The 18,699-nt window shown below is 42.5% G+C and overlaps 3 protein-coding genes across 5 annotated transcripts in view; 1 reads left to right on the top strand and 2 right to left on the bottom strand.

The window, feature by feature from the left end:
* Positions 1–2,112, bottom strand: part of GALNT1 (polypeptide N-acetylgalactosaminyltransferase 1) — a 92,730-nt gene extending 90,618 nt beyond the window's left edge. Inside the window, exon 1 of one of the 2 annotated variants that reach the window (XM_080380007.1) lies at positions 1,957–2,112. The gene's annotated coding sequence lies outside the window, so the exon portion shown is untranslated. The remainder of the gene's footprint in view (positions 1–1,956) is intronic. The other variant, XM_080380006.1, reaches the window with a different exon arrangement.
* Positions 1,556–17,180, top strand: LOC308061082 (uncharacterized protein; the record flags this gene model as incomplete). The annotated part of the gene is made up of 2 exons (XM_080380628.1): positions 1,556–7,921; positions 9,341–17,180. The coding sequence occupies one exon, from the start codon at positions 1,556–1,558 to the stop codon at positions 3,167–3,169; it is 1,614 nt and encodes a 537-aa protein (XP_080236754.1). The 3' UTR covers positions 3,170–7,921; positions 9,341–17,180.
* LOC308060839 (uncharacterized protein) overlaps positions 8,098–18,699 on the bottom strand; it is a 158,629-nt gene continuing 148,027 nt past the window's right edge. For both annotated transcript variants that reach the window (XM_080380027.1, XM_080380024.1), the window contains exon 4: positions 8,098–10,811. In XM_080380027.1, the coding sequence (XP_080236153.1) occupies positions 10,750–10,811 (62 nt within the window). In that variant the 3' untranslated portion in view covers positions 8,098–10,749. The remainder of the gene's footprint in view (positions 10,812–18,699) is intronic.

The raw sequence follows: 18,699 nt of genomic DNA, 5'->3' as shown, positions 1-18,699 counted from the left end.
TGTCAAGAATCTCTTGTCTCTTGAACTAAATATAATGTAAATAATATTCAAATTATTTAAGTATTTGGAAGCACCCTGTTTTTAAATGAGTGTCCCTGGAGCTATTGTTTGTTCTCATCCCAAGACAAACATCATGCCCTTTCCGCGATAGAAAAAAAATATTTAACAATTTTACAGCTAACGTATAGTTTACCACCACACACACAACAAAGAAAGGACAGTAGGGTACTGTTTTGCTAAAGCAGCAACTTGGCACTGAAATTTATTCTAAATTACCTCCATTCTTTCTTTTTATACCTTATTCCTGAACTCATTTGAGCAAATCTAGTTTGAGATGATGAGGGGGGAGGAATAAATCTTTGTATAAAAGTGAAACAGTACTGCCTCACCACTAGGCTATGCAATGACTGTCACACAGTATTTTTAAAACATTTCCATGACTTTCATTAGCATCTTTGAATTGTCCTATTCCTACAGGAACAAGGTATATATGAGAAACAAGGTATCCTCATTCACGCAGCTTACAATTCTGAAAAGCCAGGCAGCATCCAATAATAGTCCAAGTGTTATCATTATCACCTTGATCTCAAGGGTGGCTTGCATGTGGTGTCCTTGCCAGGTACCATTCATATCATTTTTCTGAAGGCGATCATGCTGCCACAATCTCCCTATCAACAATCATTCAAAGAATATTTCTCTCTGATGTGCATTTGCATTTTACAGATAAGGTAAGCCTGCTAAAATGCAGCAAATCCAAATTCAAAGCACTAACAATACCACTTAAGGCAGGCCAACATCACAGGAGCACATGGACAAAATTCCAAGTCACAGAAAAAGATGAAGCTGGCACCAGAAAGTGAAATGCTTTCTCCAATATAAGCAATCCTTTGTATTTACAAGAAAAACTAGTTCTGTGGTGTTCCAAGCATTCAGAGTAGCATGATTTTCGCTGCCTTTGCAAAGGAACAAAGTTGACAATAGCAGTGTATAAAAATACATGGTCAGTTACATAGTTTTGGTTTGCACAGCTGTTGGCTATGTTCATTTACAGTTCATGTAGTGCCAACATCATTTATGTAAACAGAAGAGGCTGGTTCACTCCTGTTCATCGCCATAAAAGTTATTTCTCTCAGCAGCTGCTGCACAAAAATCAGTTTCTATTTCAGTATCTCACCCTGTAAGTTTATGAAGCGGCAGGTTCTAGAGACTGCTAAAAACAAGAAGGACCTAAAGAAACTTGACCGTATTTAATAATAAACGGGGAGGGGGGACAGACGACGCACACTTCTGCTTTCTTGGAGAGAAAGAAGGCTGTAACCCTCTGTTCACACGGGTAAAGTCACATGAAAACTAATTTGCTTTTAGGCAACTGCTTGGAACGGGAGCCTTAGTTCCCCCGACCCTCTTCAGTCAGCTTTATAAATTAAAAAGGAAATAAATAAGGTTGATCCGGATTCCGGCAGATAAGACAAAGTCTAAAATATTAGTCACATGTTATGTAATAAACATTAAGTGATCGAACTTGATGTGACAGCGGTGCCGCGGTACGGCGGGGATGCTGCCCCGGTGCTCACACACACACACACGCGCTCCCGGAGGCTGCCGACACGCCGCAGCCCCCCGAGCCCTTGGAAGCAGCAACGGGACACCCCAGCCCCCGCCCGCCCCCTTCCCCGGCCAGCGGCCGCCCAGGAGCCGCCGGCAGGCAGCGCGCAGGCGGCGTGTGCCCGGCCCCCCGCCCCGCTCCCCCCACGGCTGCCCCCCGAGCAGGCACCGCGGCGGGGCCGCCCCGCTCCTCCGGCCGCCCGGCGGGGAGGAAGCGGCGAGGGGCCGAGGCGGCGGCTCCCCCGCCGGCGGCCGGAGGGGGGAAGAAGCCCGACGCTGCCCTTCCCCCGAGCCGCGGGGCGGCAGCGCGGAGGGGAAGCGGAACCCGAGGCGCCCGGAGCCCGCACTCACCTCGGCCCTCTCTGCCGCTGCGGGGCGGCCGGCGGAGGGCGGCCGGCCGGCCGGTCGCTGGCGGGAGGCAACGGACGCCGCCGGCCCCGCCGCTGCTGCGCCTGTCACCGTGCGCCCGGGGCGGAGAGTCCCGCAGGGTAAATCCTCCGGGCGGCGGCGGGGACGGGCACGAACCGCGCACCGGCCACTCGTCGCGGCGGCCGCTACCTCGCACCAAGTTGAGGCGCGGCCGCCGTTGCCGTCGCGCAGCCGGGCTGCCGCCGGCGGCCGCCGCCGCTACAGCCGCGGGGAACCGGCGCCTCCGCTCGCCGCCTGGCTCCGCGGACGGGGAGGTAGCGCCGCGCCGCCGCCGCCGCCTCGGCCCCCCTCTTCCTGCGGCTGCCGGGAACCGCGCTCCGGGCGCAGCGGCGCGGTCGCACGGAGCCTGGCGGAGGCGCCGCCGCCTCCCTCAGCGCCCCGGAGCCCGCAGCTGCAGCCCCCGGCGGCGCCCGCTCCGCATGCCCCGCGCCCCACCGCTGCCGGCGGCGGCTCCTGCCCGCCCTCCCGCGCGCGCCGCTGCCGCGCGAGCCCTCCTCAGCGCCGCGGCTCCATCACCGGCGCGGGGGGGCGGGCGCAGGGAAAGGGGCGGTCACCGCCCCGGCGCGCGGACACGTCCCCCGCGCGCCCGCCCCGCCCCGCCGCTACCCCGGATGTGCGGGGGCACCCGGCGGCGCGGGGAGGGACGGTCCGTGGCGCGCGGCCGGCGCGTGTGCCCGCCCCGGTACGGCGGCGCTGGCGGCCGCCGGCAGCTCTGCCCCCCCGCCCCCGCGCCGGGCGCGCTCGCCTCGCCCGGTTCCCGCCAAGCAGGCGTGTGCGCGCGCCGCGGGCCCGCGACCCCCAGCCCTGTGGCGGCGCGGCGGGCGGGCGGCCGTGCCTCGCGCGGGGGCTGTGGCTCCGCACGGGGCGAACGGCTGGCGGGGCGCGGGCCGGTGCGGTGCGGGCACCCGCTGCGCCCGCCGAAAGGAGGGCTGGGGACCCGGGGCTGAGCGAAACGTCGCGCCGGGCCGTGCCAGGCCCCTCCGAGCGGTGCCCCCCGCGCCAGGCGCTGGCCGCGGGCGTGCGGCCCGTTGCAGCATCGAAGGGTGACAGCGTGCCCTGTACCAGCGTTTGTGTGCAGGGGTTATTTTACACAGCTGGGAAATCACTTCCAAACCCCCCTCGAGACATATTTTGACACTTGAATTCTGGGAAGTGTTTTTCCCTACTCTTAAATTCGGCTTTTTAAAGTTTATAGATCAAAGATTGTGTGCCCTCTTTAAAAGGTCCAACTAGCAAAGTTTTCAGCGAAGGAAACGCTGGGGTTCCTTGACGAGTGAATCTTAAAGTCTCTGAAATGATGTATAGTTTTAAAGAGGTATTTGTTTACAGAACCCAAAACCCATGCTGTGCTCATTATAAACATATTTAACAAGTTCCTTGGCAGAAACCCTATATTCTAAATACAATTTAAACGGGGAAAGGAAAAAAAAAATAAAGACGGTGTGCAGACCAAGTTAGGTGAGTGCCGAACACTGCTATATCGACGGGGGTTTTTTGCTGGTGCTTCCATTTGTTTCTCTCTTCAAAGCTGTTTCTGTTCAGATGCTGACTCGTTCTAGTCCTTTACCCACCACACACTTGCAGCTGCCACTACCCCTATGGTATTTTTATTTTGTCTAACCCCAAGATTCATTTTCTTACTCTTTGCCACATACGCAAGTGCTGCTTGCTCCTGCCTCTCTCAGAAGTAACTTAGGCCTTTTTTTAAAGGCACTTAGGTTTCCCAGCCATTCCTTTGGGACATTTTTTCTTCAGACAAACCCAGCAAGTTCCGAATCCTTGTGTGCCCCCACAGACCTGTTGAGGATGAGTCCTTGGTTTGCTGGGCAGAGAGCATACAGAATCCTGTTTCTCCATGTATTTTGATGCACGCATATTTTGACAGCTGTATACTTGCCTACTTTTGCAATTGCTAAAGAAGATATTTCAGCCCCAGCATCTCTAAGCAGGATGAGGCAGGCAGCAGCACAGTGGTTGCACTTGGACTCCATCTGCCTGTTCCTCCCTCGCTGGGGACAGTCAAAAGTGGATGATGGATTCCTGAGGAGAGGAGACATCTAGCCAGGGTAAGCCAAGGAATAGACTAAAAGTGGCTTTGACTAATGTTGACTGACATAGTTCTAGTAAAAAACATTTTGAAAAATGCTAAAAATTGTAGCTAGGTGACAGAGTAAACATGCATGTAAAAATACCAAGGTAGCCAATGCATAAACAGTAGGACAAGGAGGCATTCTTCGCCCAGCGCAGGACTCGCACATGTGTTCACCCTCAATGAGCTGAATGGGATTCCTTGTGTGCTTAAACAACTTCAGTGTTTGAGCTTTGCTGTATTGCTCAGCTGATACATTCACCAGGGACTGCGTACTACAACAGGCAGCTTCCCTGTGAGCGGTAACACACGCCAGTGCAAGAACTATAGAGCTGCCTTCATTTAGCATTTATAGGCTGGGGATTGACTATGTGTGTATTTATACACAGGCAGGTAATATAAGAAGTATCAGGCTTTCCTATGCCAAAAGTGTGTGTTTTCAATTTGTACTAAAAAGTTTTAGGAAGAATGATCTATTGTATGCAAGCAGTTTACTGCATGCAAGCAGCTTAACGCTTGTTCTGTTATGATTGATGATGCTATAGGACATATCCCAAATCCCCATGGTGGAGTATCTTTATGACACCTCAATTATCTATTCTATTGCATTGCAACCAAGTCCAGGAAACTCACTTAACAAAAATGTTATCAATTTTGTGAAAAGAAGTCAGTGTGAGACATCTAGATACAGCCAAAGACACTTTAAGAAGTGATATGAATTCACTAAACCATGTAGATAAGAAGGTGTAATTTTGGAGTAAGTGTACATTCAAACATGTAGTCTGTAATTTAAGGACTAAGTTTATAGCATTTGTATTAAGAGAAGTATATTGAGATTCAGATTTATGGATTGTGGAGCACTACTAAGTCAAGTTTATAAAATTATTATTGGAGGGATATTTTAAAATATGTACATCCCCAAGTCATGAGAACTAATAGATTTTAAAAATCTTTGTGATGGTTTGTAATTACAGTCAATGCTATTGTTATCCTTCTGATTTCATGACACTCTCAAATTGCTCTGACATACTGCAGAAAGCTGGGGGGGGGGGGGGGGGGGAGCGGGTAGGATTTCTAGGATTTCTCTTGCTTTGGTTACTTGTTTGTCCAAGCTGTGCCACTCCTCTGATGTGCCCAGAACCCCACAAAATACCAGGTCTGGGGAAAACAGCTAGTACACTGCAGAGGGGACCCCGCTGTGTAATTTGTACTGTAGCAGGTACTAACTGGCACAGTTTCCTACATCGGTCTCCATCCTACATGCGCAGCCCTCCTACAGCTGCAGAGAGGTGAATTGACCAGGACAAATGCCAAAGCTGCCAGGCTCAGGGCAGATGAGGAACTGAAGTTCGAACTACCTGCAAGGTAAACAGAGGCACCAGGTGCCAGATCCCAGGGTATATGCAACTGTAATTCGTGTCAGCAGCATGGCTTAGTGTCATGAGGACAATAGCCAGGAGCAGCCTTGCCAAGGAATCCTCACAGAACTGGGATTAAAACATTCCCCAGCTGAAGCAGGTCACTGTGTCAGAGTTTGGCAGTTCACTGCATTGGAATCTGAAGCAGCATCCCATTTGAACGGAATACAAACAAGCAGTATCTTAATAGAGGTCATTTTGCACTCATTCAGTATTTAAATGGCATTTTAAAAAGAAAACCTTAGAAATAAAAAGTATACTTACATGCCAGATACAATCCACTTTGTAAAAAGAAAGGAATGTATAAGCACTGTCTTCACATCAACTTTGGGGTAGGGTTTGTCCCATCAGAGCTAATTGCCAATGAAAAAATTGGCATTTATTGTTCAGGTTGTTACAAAAGGCGTCATAAAGTAACTTTATTGTAGCAAATGTTAAACTATATTTGCATTATTTCCATCGCATTGTCTTTGTTTTACAAGCTGTCTGCAATAGCTGTTCTTGGAAGGTCTCCAACAAAGCATTCTCTTTGGGGCTACTAACTGCAAATAAGATTAAAGCTTAATATGTCTGGTAATCAGTTTTCTTTTAATGAGTGCAATTTGATTTCTTATGGTCAGCTGGGATCCCATGTATCCTCATCTCTTCTGTTTTTCAACTTGCTGCTTTCAATAACCCAAAAAGGCCATTTGCCAACAGATGTCCTTTCACCACTTTTCCTGAATTGGAGTGTCATCTGAGAGGTAGTCATAGATGGCTTCTACTCCAGAATCCAAGACTTCAGTCTATTAAATGTGACGACTTCCTTTTTTCTCCAGCCTGGGCAAGAACAAAGCACTTTATGTTCTCCATTTGTTCTGCTGACATGCAATGAATAAAGATGGGTAAAGCTCATTTGCTCAAGCCAAGCAAACAGGAGCAGATAATCTCTGTGCTCCTCACCTATACCACTGCTTTGCTCCAAGAGAGCTGTGATTGTACTAGGTGATTTTTTCTTCATAACGATAAAAATCCCCTTTGGGGCAAATGGCAAGCAAGAAAAGGAGAGCACCATAAGGACTTGTCTATCCTTCATGAACCTAATCTCACCACCCAGCTGATCTGATCTCACCTCACTTGTAAGGGTGGGAGGAGGAAACAGCTGGGATCTGTGTTGGTACCCCAGAGGGGAGGGTAGAGCACCTTCTCAAGTCCCAGGGTGCAAGTGTCCCAGCACTCTCATGCCATGGATGCTCCCTGAGCCCATGAGTGCCCAGCTCTTGTCTGCTTTGCTCCTTTGCTAGGGAAGAGTAAGAGCAAGAACAGGTCTCCTTCACCCCATTCCTTCCCTGTATTGGGCTGCAACTGGGACACTGTCCTGTGTCTGAGGAGAAAGTTAAGGACAGAAAACCAGTGACACGGGACTGGCAAAACTGGACTAGGTAAGCCTAACCCTACAGATATCATGCGAGTTTGACAACCTGATAATTACTGAATCATTTGGTACCATGTGCAAGCTGAACAGCAGCTGCACAGTGCTACTGCCATCTATGCTGCAATATTGTACCACAGAAGGGTCAGAAGTTGCAGGAAACCATGAATAATGAAGGAAAGCATTTGGTAAAAGAGAATGCTTTTGGCAACTCCTGCAGTGTCTTTTTTCAATATTCCTAAAAAATCATCTTGACTGATACTACATTTTTTCTGTTGGGGCCTACTTGGAGCAAACCACCAGAGGCTAACATTGTCAGCGTGTTAGTTCCTCATCAGGAGCTAGTTTCTCAAATCCCAGCCCTTAATTTTTCACTTCTGTTAACTCTCCTATGGAAAACAAGCTTTAGGACAACATCAGAGCATATCGGTATAATCATCACTTTGGTTGTCAGAGGTCCAAGATGGTACAAAACAAGTTTGCCAAGGAAGGAGGTTGCTTCTAGGTATAAACATTGCAAAGAATGTAAACACCAGTTTTCAAAATGTTAAAAATGTTTTGGCAGGTATGAAAGTGCTTCCATTTCCATCTGCATTAAACCTGGAGCTTATTCATCATTCTTACACAGCCTGTTGTTATTTCATATGTTGTAATTTCTTTGGATACTTATTTCTAAGTTTGTTACAGGAAAAAGAAGAGTGTATGTTTCTAGTATATTTCTGTTACAGCAATGACATGTTTCAATATATTACAAAACACTTAATCCACAACTACAAAATGTGGATGTTTAAACCACGAAAGAAAAATAACTATTACACTTCATTCAAATACAGGTGTGACTGAAAGGACTGACAATTTATCAGAAACAGCTCTAGCCTTTACAAAGTGAAAGTGACTGGTCCTATTCTGAAAGAAATATGAATGAGCTTTCTCCCAAGAAAAATAGAAGCGGCTGAAGGCAACACAAAGGTATAGTAAACCTCTAAAAGATGAAGTCTCTATTTTATTTTTACCAGAGTAGCTTTATGTTATGGATAAACAAAGACAAGATGCAATTTTATGTAGCCATTTGAAAGTTCATAAGCCTGGTTAAAGCAACTTTTCTCAAGCAGTCTTAAAAACAACAGTGAAACTAGCAACTAATATGTTTGCCTGATATACTGTTGCGTCTACACAATAGTAAGGTCTGTCTAACACCATCCATTCTCCCTGCAGATGGGATCCCAGTGTTCTGATTTCAGCAGGATGTTTTTGTCATTGACTTAAAAACAATAAGTGATTAAAGCGAGAGCAGATACTAAATGTTTTCACATAAAAGCCTGTCACAGATTACTCACCCAAATGCTTCCATCTATCCTTCACTATTTACCATTGCTGTTAACACAGTGGGTCAGCAACATAATTTTTTTGCCAAATGTGAAGCAAGGCAATCTTGTAGGGGATGCCTGAGGCTGCTTGGAAACCACTTGCTTGAAGGAAGAGGAGGTACATTCTGAAAAGGGACTGTAGAAGTGGCACCCGAGGGCTTCAACTTTGTACTTTGATGGCTTCTTCAATAAATAGGCTCTGTTTATCACATACAGAATAGCAAAGGACAGGAAATGGGCTTCCCACAGGCAGGTCTGCAAAACGAAGGTACCGTCTGCTCCACACATCATAGATCAACCACAATAAAAAGGCTGAATTCATCAGTGTAGAGAAACACTGCATCCTTAAATTATGCCTTCAGTGACAACTGAATAGTCCATTTGCCTTCAGCAGGTTTCTAGCGGAGTCAATGATTGGAACTTAATAAACAGTTATGTTAGAAAAGCGCTATTTGTTATATATATGGCTTGTGAAGCACAAGCAGCAAAAGCAAGCAGGAACATTTCGATTACAAGTGGCAGGTAAAGGAAGTGGACCGATGTGATAAAAATACACTACTTACCACTCACCTTTCAGGTAAAGCAAGCCCTTAATAAGTATTTGGTAGGTTTTCCCATTAATCTGGTGCTCCTACATTATGTGCGTTAATTAGCATTCCCACATGTTATTTCCAGCCAAAAGACTCCACCTATAATCTAGATTCCAGTTTTATTGCCCAATTAATGTTTTAAAATGGTCAACACCCACTGCAATTCAACGATTTAATTACATTTACCATTTACCTAAATGACATTGCAAATGAGCCACACCTGCACAAAGGGATGGTTTGGGTCAAACCAAAGGTCTGTCTAGCTTCATATCCTCTCTCTGACACCCCCTGAACTGGGTATCCCAGAAAAGATTACACGGGCCACTATAAACCCATGGTGGCACCTCTCTGGCTTCCAGCTGAACTTGGGTTTAGTTTCTGTTTTCAATAAAAAGGTGATTTGCAGTTCATTTATTTTCTACAACTTGCAGAAGTCTGCAGAGGCAGTAATCCTGAAGATCATCCTCATCTGGGTCTCCACTTAAATATGTGCTTAATTGAAATGTACTGGCAACACTTAATTGCTGCAGGTGAACTTTGTAGACATGAAAGCTGCTAGCAAAAGCAAAAGGCAAGTCTTAATTCAGTTTCTCCCTTCTGATCTCACCAGACCATAGGGATTCGCATACTTTCCCTAGGGTTTTGATTTCTGGAACCAGTGGAAGACATGTTGAGGGGGCCAAATAATTTATCCAAAGTATAAAAAGGCTTTGCTTTAAAACCAAGGAATAATCTGTCACTCAGAACTTCTTTGCTAACAATTGTTGAGTATTAGGAAATTGTCTAACATTCTTAAAGCTCCATTCTTATTCTTAAATCCTATTACCCCACAATCTCAAACTATATGCAAGTATAAAATACTTTACCTAGGATACGTTTGAGTAATAAGGGTATTCTAACAAGTTTTCTTCTGCCTTGCTGTGTGGAAATGATTTTGGGTATTAGTACATTCACTGCCTTCCTTCTAGAGTTGCATGGATTTTAGAGCAGGTGGACAAAAATCACTCTGTCTGGAGCTGTTTTAGTGCTTATTGCAAGATTCCTGAATCCTGCACCAGAACCAAGCACATCATGGCTGAGCACGAGCCCAGCGTGGAGGGTTAGAGGAAAAAAAAAATATCCAGCACCTCAGGGTCATACTTGGCAGCTGCTGTTTCAGCCCTAGAGGTACAGCAGCTGCCACAGCCAAACCAACAGTGCTTGGAATGGACAAAATAAGGAAGATCTGCCTGAACTGTTGATCTACTTCTCCTTCCCACCTTGTGGCTTGCCTGAATTTTTTAACTCTTCCTTTATGCAGTGCAAATAGTTCTACCTGGAGAGTAATCTTGTGGATCCAGGAGAAAGGCTGTTTTCTTCCCTATTACGCAATACAGCCACAGAAACCTCCCCTCCCTTTCCCCCAGCCCCACCCAAATATCACATTGTTAACTTTAAAAGAAGCCGCATTATTTCTTGGATATATGCTCAGAAATCCTAGCACAGGTGGATAATAAAGAAAGATTATTTCATCAAATGTAACAAGCACAGAGACTGTGCAAGCAATGAGTTATACGCTTTGGAGATGAGAAAAAGATGTAGTATATAGTCTAGAACCAGCACAGCAGCATTGAAGTAAATTCAAGTATTTAATTTTATATGAATCTACTTTCATACCTTTATTTTCCTCCAGTCTTTTATTTAAAAAAAAAAAAAGAGAGAAAAAATATTTTGACTTTCCAGAGTGCCATTTCTGAGATGGTATCCCATAATGCAAAAGGGAAAAGTCTGCAAGCTTTCCAGTGTAAGTGAGCAGCAGATGTGTCCAGTAGAGCTCAGTAAGTAGGTATTTCCAGAGAGCTTAGATAAAGTGCTTAATACAATGCCCAAATACCACAAGTCCCAGTGGGATCTTGAAGGTTGCTGTAGAAGAGACAATGGAAGAAAGTCAAGGACAGTGCAAGAATGTGATGTTTCTTTTTCGAACTGTTCCAAAGTCCAAGAACCTTTGTGTGAACCTGTCAGTCTGACAAAGTCAACAGCAAGATGCAGCGTGTGGCGGTGGCCATGGAAGGTAATATAGTACCTGCTCAAGGTTATAAACTGCATTCCACTTGCCTGGTACTAATTCTGGGGCCAATCACTTCCATCAAAGTCAAGAGTAAGCACAATATCATAATTTCCTAAATGTTGTTTTAAAGTTGCTCTTTTGCATCTAAACAAAGTCTCTCTTTTTGTCTGCTCATCTGAATGTACACAAGATTTGAGTATTATTGAGTGTTTGGAACACTGGCACTTCAGTCACTGCAAGTCTTAGGTAAGTAAACATGTTGTACATCCACCACATTTTTAACCCAAGGTTCTCACAGCTTTTGCTGATGCCACTGTCTTGGTCCCATTCTTAGACAAACAGCTACACATATACCAAGGATGGGGGACACCACACTGAATCCAAACTAAACTTCATGTGACCCTGTAAAGCAAGTTACCCCTGCTTTTAGAGAGGCAAACTGGCATCTTGCCCCAGGTAACAAAGCAAGTCAATGACATCGTGCCAAAAGGATTCAGGGTCTTACCTCCCCTCCCACTCCTGTGCTTCATTATTGGGTCATGCTCCTATTTTATTACACGCATTTCCCTTTTCACTATAGCATACCACTGTTCAGCACAGTTTTAAGAGTAAAAGTTTCTTTTTGATTTGAAATGTCCTTCTTTGGATAAAGAGAATGCTTTGCATAAAAAGAAAAGTGTTTTCTTCGAAGATACCCTCCTGTCTTGGAAAGTAAGTGTTAAATCTGTCTAGCTGAATATGGTCTGCATAGTTATTCTTTCAGAGTATGACTTCATCCATAGCACACGCACAGCCCAGAACACAGTAAATTATTCTCCCTGAAAATTCCTTTCATTACTCTCAGATTGTTAAACATCACCTAGTGGCAAATTGGTAACTGATGTCTGTTGTCTGAAATTGATTTGCAGGCTTATTTCTTTTGTTACACACTGGGGTTTCTTACCTTTTGTGTCTACAATGTAACTAAAGATGCAAATAGTTTAGGATGCAGAGAACATTATGGTAGCTGATTTGCTTTTTCTAAACTTGTATTTATTTACTTTTCAAAAACATCTTTTTGTGTTGCAAACAATGCTCATACACACAGTTACACATCCTCTGGTATTACCTCAGCTGCAAAATACAATTTTCTACCCAACCTTTGATGTGGGACTTCAGCCTCGTGTGCAGCCAACTTCTGCCCATAGCCACTCTGACTTTGCAAAGGAGTGACCTTTTGAAATTAACACTGTTTTATTCATTCAGTATCACTACTCCAACTAGTTGAACAGTATCAGTATGATCTGAGGCCTCTGAAAGGAAAAGGTTTAATCAGAGACCCTCATTCAGTCTTTGGGAGCATTCTTCAGAAAGACAATACAGGCTTAAAATTGATTTCTTGCAGAACCTCTGAGTGGCTGCTGTGAAGAACAAGGAGACGGCATCGATATGAGTCTCATGAGGAGAGTTGCTTTAGCCTGAAGAATGCTGGAATTCCCCAAAGCTGAATGGTGATGAAGGTAATTACCGGAAAACATAGGCAATGTTTTGATGTTTCTGCTGTTGCCTTTTCTTCCTGACTTTTGGGGTTGTTTTTCTGTTAGTTCCAGCAGTAAAGCCAGCATCTGCAGTTTGCTGCTGCCTACTCAGCTAAGCAAGTAGCAAGCATTACACTTCTGTTATGGCGGATCAGGCCCTTAATCCGAACAGTACTGTCCATAATGAATCAAATAACCTCCTGGGCATTTCTCTTATATATGGCACAGTTAATTACTTCCAAATAAATAACTTCCATAGGCACAAAGTGCTGCACTGCTTCTAACACCTGAACAGTGAACTCGGTCACATATTAAAACAGAGGAAATGCCTCCCTTTCTAAATTTCTTCTAGCTATGCTACAAATCAGCCACAGTTTATATTTCTATTAAATAGGCAGATTTTCCTTCCCTCATGTGTCCAATATATTTTTGCTTGGTTGCTCACCTTGCTAAATCCCAAACAACAGGCCCTGATGTTCTGAATGGCACTTTTATTAGGATTATTGTTCTACAGGCACTTCCCTGGAAATCTGGTTGAATTTTTAGATGAGTACAGATACAGAGGTAAAGAAAATAAATGTACAAAACTGATTATTTCTCCATTTGAAAACTAGTTTTCCTGCTGTTCTAGACAGATGGAGAGGAAAAAGATGGCACTTAATGAGGTGGGACGTATTGTACTTCTTGACAGCACTGCTGAGCCAGAATACCATTTTTTAACATGAAAACCAGTGCAGTAGATAATATGCCTTTCAAACACAGTTTTAAAGTGAAAACCAATACACAAATCAACTCATCTCACCTAATTTTCTCATAGCAATGATAGACTAGTTTGGTTTTATTGCCTACGTTTGTATTTATTACTGCTCCCTCTTCATCCCATTTCCCACCCCTCTCTTTTATTCTCAAAAGAGAAAATAAACAGATGTTAGCAGAGTAACCCTTAAAATAAAAATACGTAAGAAACCATGCATAATCTCCCATGAATTCCTGCTAAAGGAATATGGTCATGCACTGTAAGCCTCATACTGACCTCTGGTCAGTGTGGGACATTGTTTTATACTACCAGAATAGAAATGCTATTCTAACTAAATCAAAAAGCTTACAAAGTTTATAAACTTAGAAAGTTGAGAAATTCTCTGCTGGCAAGGTTAAATTATCCTTTGTTCTGTAACTAAACATTGAAACCATCTGGGAAGAAAAAACCCCAAAGTGTCAATTATCTAAAATGAGCTTGTGCTTTACATATAGCTTATTAATAAATACATAATCAGACCACATCAATTCTACTGAGTAAATCCAGCCTGCAGGAAGCTTATTTTAGGCATGTGATTTGGGAAGCCTGCAGAAGAGAAGGCTCATCTAGAGCTGGAGCAGTCATTTGGAAGAATGCTGTTAACTCGAATGGATGTCAGAGGACCCTGATGGCTGACAGTTGGATACCTTTGGCTGTCAGCATCGTAGTCAACCAAAGCTGTGGTTTTCTACACTGAACTCCCCGCTACATAGAAGTCCAAGTTACCTTGACTATCAGTGTTCATCATCAGGTTGGAGCATTTACTATCCGAGGTCTATAATCCTTCCACTCTCAAAAATCCCAATGGCTGTAAGACTCTTTCCAATTAAGACCAAATCACACAACCCCTGCAGCAGTACTCAAAAATGTAGCTTTTGAAATTTCACAAATCCAACTCAGATTCTTCAAATGTAATTTTGGAGTCATTCTAATTTAATTGTTGCCTTTTGCCTCAGAGTTTTTTTTTTGTGCCTATGTGCTTGAATTGAGCATTTTCAAGCCAAAACCTAAAAGCATTTTGCTGTAAGTAACAGTAGATGTTAATGTAAAAGCTAATGGAGATTGTGCTTACCACTGAATAAGGCACAAAGGAAAATAACAGCCCCAAAGAATTTACCATCTAAGGGCTCATTAAATTCAGTGGGACTACTTCCAAGATTAAATGAACACTTCTGGGCTAAGTACTTGTGAGATCAGTTTCATTTTGCAGGCATAAGATACAAAATTGCCCCTTGAGACTGGGAGAATAATTCTGCGTAACAGGAGGCATGTACTCACTCTTACTATAATCTATAGCAAAACTTTAATGATTGTAGGAGAGCCCTTTGAATTGCTTTTACAATACACTCACTCATATACACTTCTATATACGTACATAAAAGTTTTATCTTTATATATATATGTGACTTCCAGTTACATTAATATTAAAATCTTTCTATATTCATACATGTATTAAAATCCAATCTATCACTGCTGTATAGCATATAATACGAGCATATATAAGCTTACAAAGCAAGATGGTTAGAAGACAGGAAGCCTTTCATAAAGGCTGCAGCTTCATTCTCATAAGATATTAGAGGTCCCAATTCCAATTTGAGAATCTCATAATCTTATTGAGTATATGAAGTAACTCCTCTGCCTAGAGGAATTCTATCTCCAACTACGGTCAATTGAAAGTTTTCCTGAGCTTCCAAGAGAAATCAGCCCAGGCCTTGCTGCATCCAAACAGAAACAATTCAGACAAGACTATGGTGTCCCTGCTGATGCAGGGGGGTGGGTCTGGTAGTTACATATTTTAAAGCACCGAATAATTCAGATTCACCAATAAAAGGAGAAAAAAAAAAAAAAACCCACACTCAACTAAACCTATTTTTTATGTGGATTATATCAGATGTAGCAAAATTCCCTCTTTCCAACCTATGGTACAATTTTAAACAATCAGAGTTTTATGAAAAGTGAGGAAGTAGATACTGACCACTGCTTTGGAATTAGCCAGGTTAACATTCTCACAAGATATCAGGAATTAAACCTAGAAATTAGAAGGGATTATGATCTGCAAGAAACCCCCTACATCTCACCATGCTGTTCAAACTAGTTTCTAATATTAATATTGAGCTCCTACCAGGTTGGGTTTTACGTTTGTTTTAACACTAAATTGGGATTTATGCAAACATTCCTGAAACAGGATGAACTTATTATATCTTTTTAAGTAGGAGACTGAAAACTGCCTACACGCCTACAAAATCATCATTGCTCTATCAGTTAAAATTACACCCCATATTGCTCTGATTTAATCAAAAGCCAATCTTCTCAAGTTATTAAAAAAGCCTAGCTTCTTAACATTAGCTAATACCAACATTAAACAAACAAACAAAAAAATTAATAGCTGATCCAAGAATTAACGAAAGTGTGAAAAGGAAAAATTATCTTAATATAATTGGAGTAGACTCCTTTCTCCAACAAATAAAAACAAAATATTGGCAATTTTCAACAAGCATTGGCAGAGCACACATTAAGAAGATCATGTACGATTTCATCATGGTAAAAGTAAGATAGCATCAATATTTCAGATTTTGTAACATCTGTTTACAGTCAAGACTTTTTTTCTGAAGTACTATAAATTGGCAATTGTTTATCTACAGTAAGGGACTCAATTACTGCTACCCCAGATTATGTAATAAGCATATTCAGTAACTGAGATAATTAAGCAATAAACATATACTTTGAGCTACAGCAAAGCCTTGCCAGCATTAATTCTGCCAAATCAGAAGACATGCACACACTGCAATGTCATTTATTTGCACTTCATTTCTCAGTACTTTGTCCTTCACTGTTCACTTCTGTAATGCTAATGTACTATTGCTTTGGAAATAATTAAAATTATAGTCTGACCGCATGCAGCTTGAAGAAATGAGTGCACGACCTTCAACACTACACAGAAACACATACATGCCTGATGACAAGGTTATGCAGCATTAGAGAAACCGCTACATGCAAACTTACACACATTATAAATGTCAATACTCTAACCAAAATTTTGAAAGACAGATTTTGATTGCACAAAGATGTGTACACTACAAGCTTACATTACAGAAACATAAGTTTTAAAAAGTCTCCCTCAGAATCTCAATTTAACCACCAACATTTGTCTCCAGCCTTTAAATATGTCAGGAATATTCTTTATTTCCATTAATTTTTCATGCTTTTTTTTGTAGGCCCAACACCTAAGCTGCTAATGGTTGCCTTTGAAGGCCTAAACCTCCTTAAGTTTACTAAATCCATGGGAGAGCAAAAATGCTTCACACCATCAAACTTGCATTATCTAACATCTCTTAGAACTTGCTAATTAGGAGAGACAGAACGTCACTGCAGATTAATGCACCTTCTTTCACTTTGAGCACCTGAGCTGAATCTAATCTGCACAAAAGTGACTAAAAATCAATCTAATCTGACAGTGGTGAAATTATTAGGTATAATTATATGCATTCTCAGATCCTTAGCTGGAGAAGACAGATTCCTTAGAACCTTTCAAGAGGGGAATTTAAATTATATTTGTAGGGGTTTTTAAAATCAAGATCATGCAGAAAACATTTGTTTTCAATCACAAAAGATAAAAGGTGATAAGACAGTATCTTTTGCTCATATCAGCCCTTAATATTTGCTACAGGAAACAACAAACCCCCATGCCAGAACTGTGTTGGAGGAAGGAAGGAATTGGGGGAAGGGAAAAAATCCTTGAAAAGTACTCAGCAGCACCATTTTTCATTACCTGAAAACATGCATTACATTTTTTAACGAAGGGCTCCTCTCTGTTAAAGGGGCAGAGAGCTTAGCTTGCTCAGACAATGAAATAATTAGCAAAATTCCTTTTTTGCAAGGGGACATATATATAAATATATATATATATACACACACACCCCTAATGCAAGCAAGTAAACTCGGCCCTTTTGCCAAACTCAGAGCAACGGACATGACCAGGAGAGCATAACCCTGACTTGAAGCTACTTTTTCCTCTCACTCAAGTTTGCTGAGCCATATTCAACTACAAATTAGGAAATAAAAAAGGCACTACAACTGGCTGACTCACCTATTTTTTGTTAATAATCTCAGCAATAACACAACACTAATCAATGCTGGAAAAATATTGTTTGTTTAAATACTAATCATGCCTATTGAAAAGATTCAAATGGGTTGCAAATTTTTTACTGTACAACATGACATACTCAACAGCACACAGTTAATGTTCTTCATCAAAATCTTTCTTTAAGTGGTAAAATGCATCCATTTATAATTCCAGTATTTCAAAAATGAAGACACAGATGAAATCATTGTATTCTGAGCATTAAAAAGCACAGAAATTCTATGCATCAGAACTAGGAATGTAATACTGTGTTTGTATTTGGTGAGAATAGTTTCTCATGTAAAAGAGAATCACATTGTTTGCTACTACTGTTGTATTTTTACGCCCACAAGCACATGGGCAGTGGAAATCCAGTTGATACAATCTATCTGGATTTGCAGAAGGTTTACAAAACCTAAGTACCTACCAAAAAAACAATTAAAGTTCTTGCACAGATAGAGAACTTGTCAAAAAATAGAATATAATTGCCTAAAAGAGTTAGGGAAGTAGACTCCTGTCCTGGGACTCCGTGCTGCTCATTGTATTTATAACCAGCTAGAAAAAGGGTGTAGCAAGGTGGCAAAAGCTGCTGATGCTAGTTCATTATTTAGCATAGTGAAAGTGAGGGCTCATAATGAAGAACTACATACAGACCTTACGTGACTTAGTAAACAGGCAATAAACCACCACAGGAAATGCAATATAGATAAATATAAAAAGGTACACAGGAGAATAAAGCTGTCCAAATTTCAGATATACAATGAGTCAACCAGTATCACTCAGAAAGAGAGACCTTCAGGTTAGGACAGACAGATTATGGAAACATAAGCTTGGTGCGCAACCATAGTCAAGGAAAGAAAATAACTTACTCAAAAAGGAAATGAGAATAAAACAGAGAACATCCCTTTGCTACCTATAGAGTGCCTGCATCTTAAACACTGCATGCGGTTTTTTCCCTCCATCTGAAAGGATGTAGAGCTGAAAATGTTCCAAACAGGGCAACAAGGAGAATCCAAGCATCACCTCCCATATAAAAAGTAGCTAAGTAAGCTAGAACTCTTGAGTCTGGAAACAGAAATGTTTAACACTGAATAACGGAAAGGTCTATAAAGTTTTTAGTGGCAAAGGAGAGGATGGATCTCTAATGTCTCTCCAAAAAACAAGTGCCAAAAAGGACCAAATGTAGCTAGAAGGGAGCCAGGTTCAAAGCGAGGAGGAGGTGGGTCTTCACACACATGACTCAGCTGCAAAACTTCTGGTTGTGGGACACCATGAACACCAACAGCTCAGACTTGTTCCAGAGGCAT

Source organism: Falco punctatus (assembly GCF_963210335.1).
Source record: "Falco punctatus genome assembly, chromosome: 3".
Taxonomy (NCBI): domain Eukaryota; kingdom Metazoa; phylum Chordata; class Aves; order Falconiformes; family Falconidae; genus Falco; species Falco punctatus.
The sequence above is the reverse complement of the archived record's forward strand: the minus strand, read 5'-3'. Positions and strand labels throughout refer to the sequence as shown.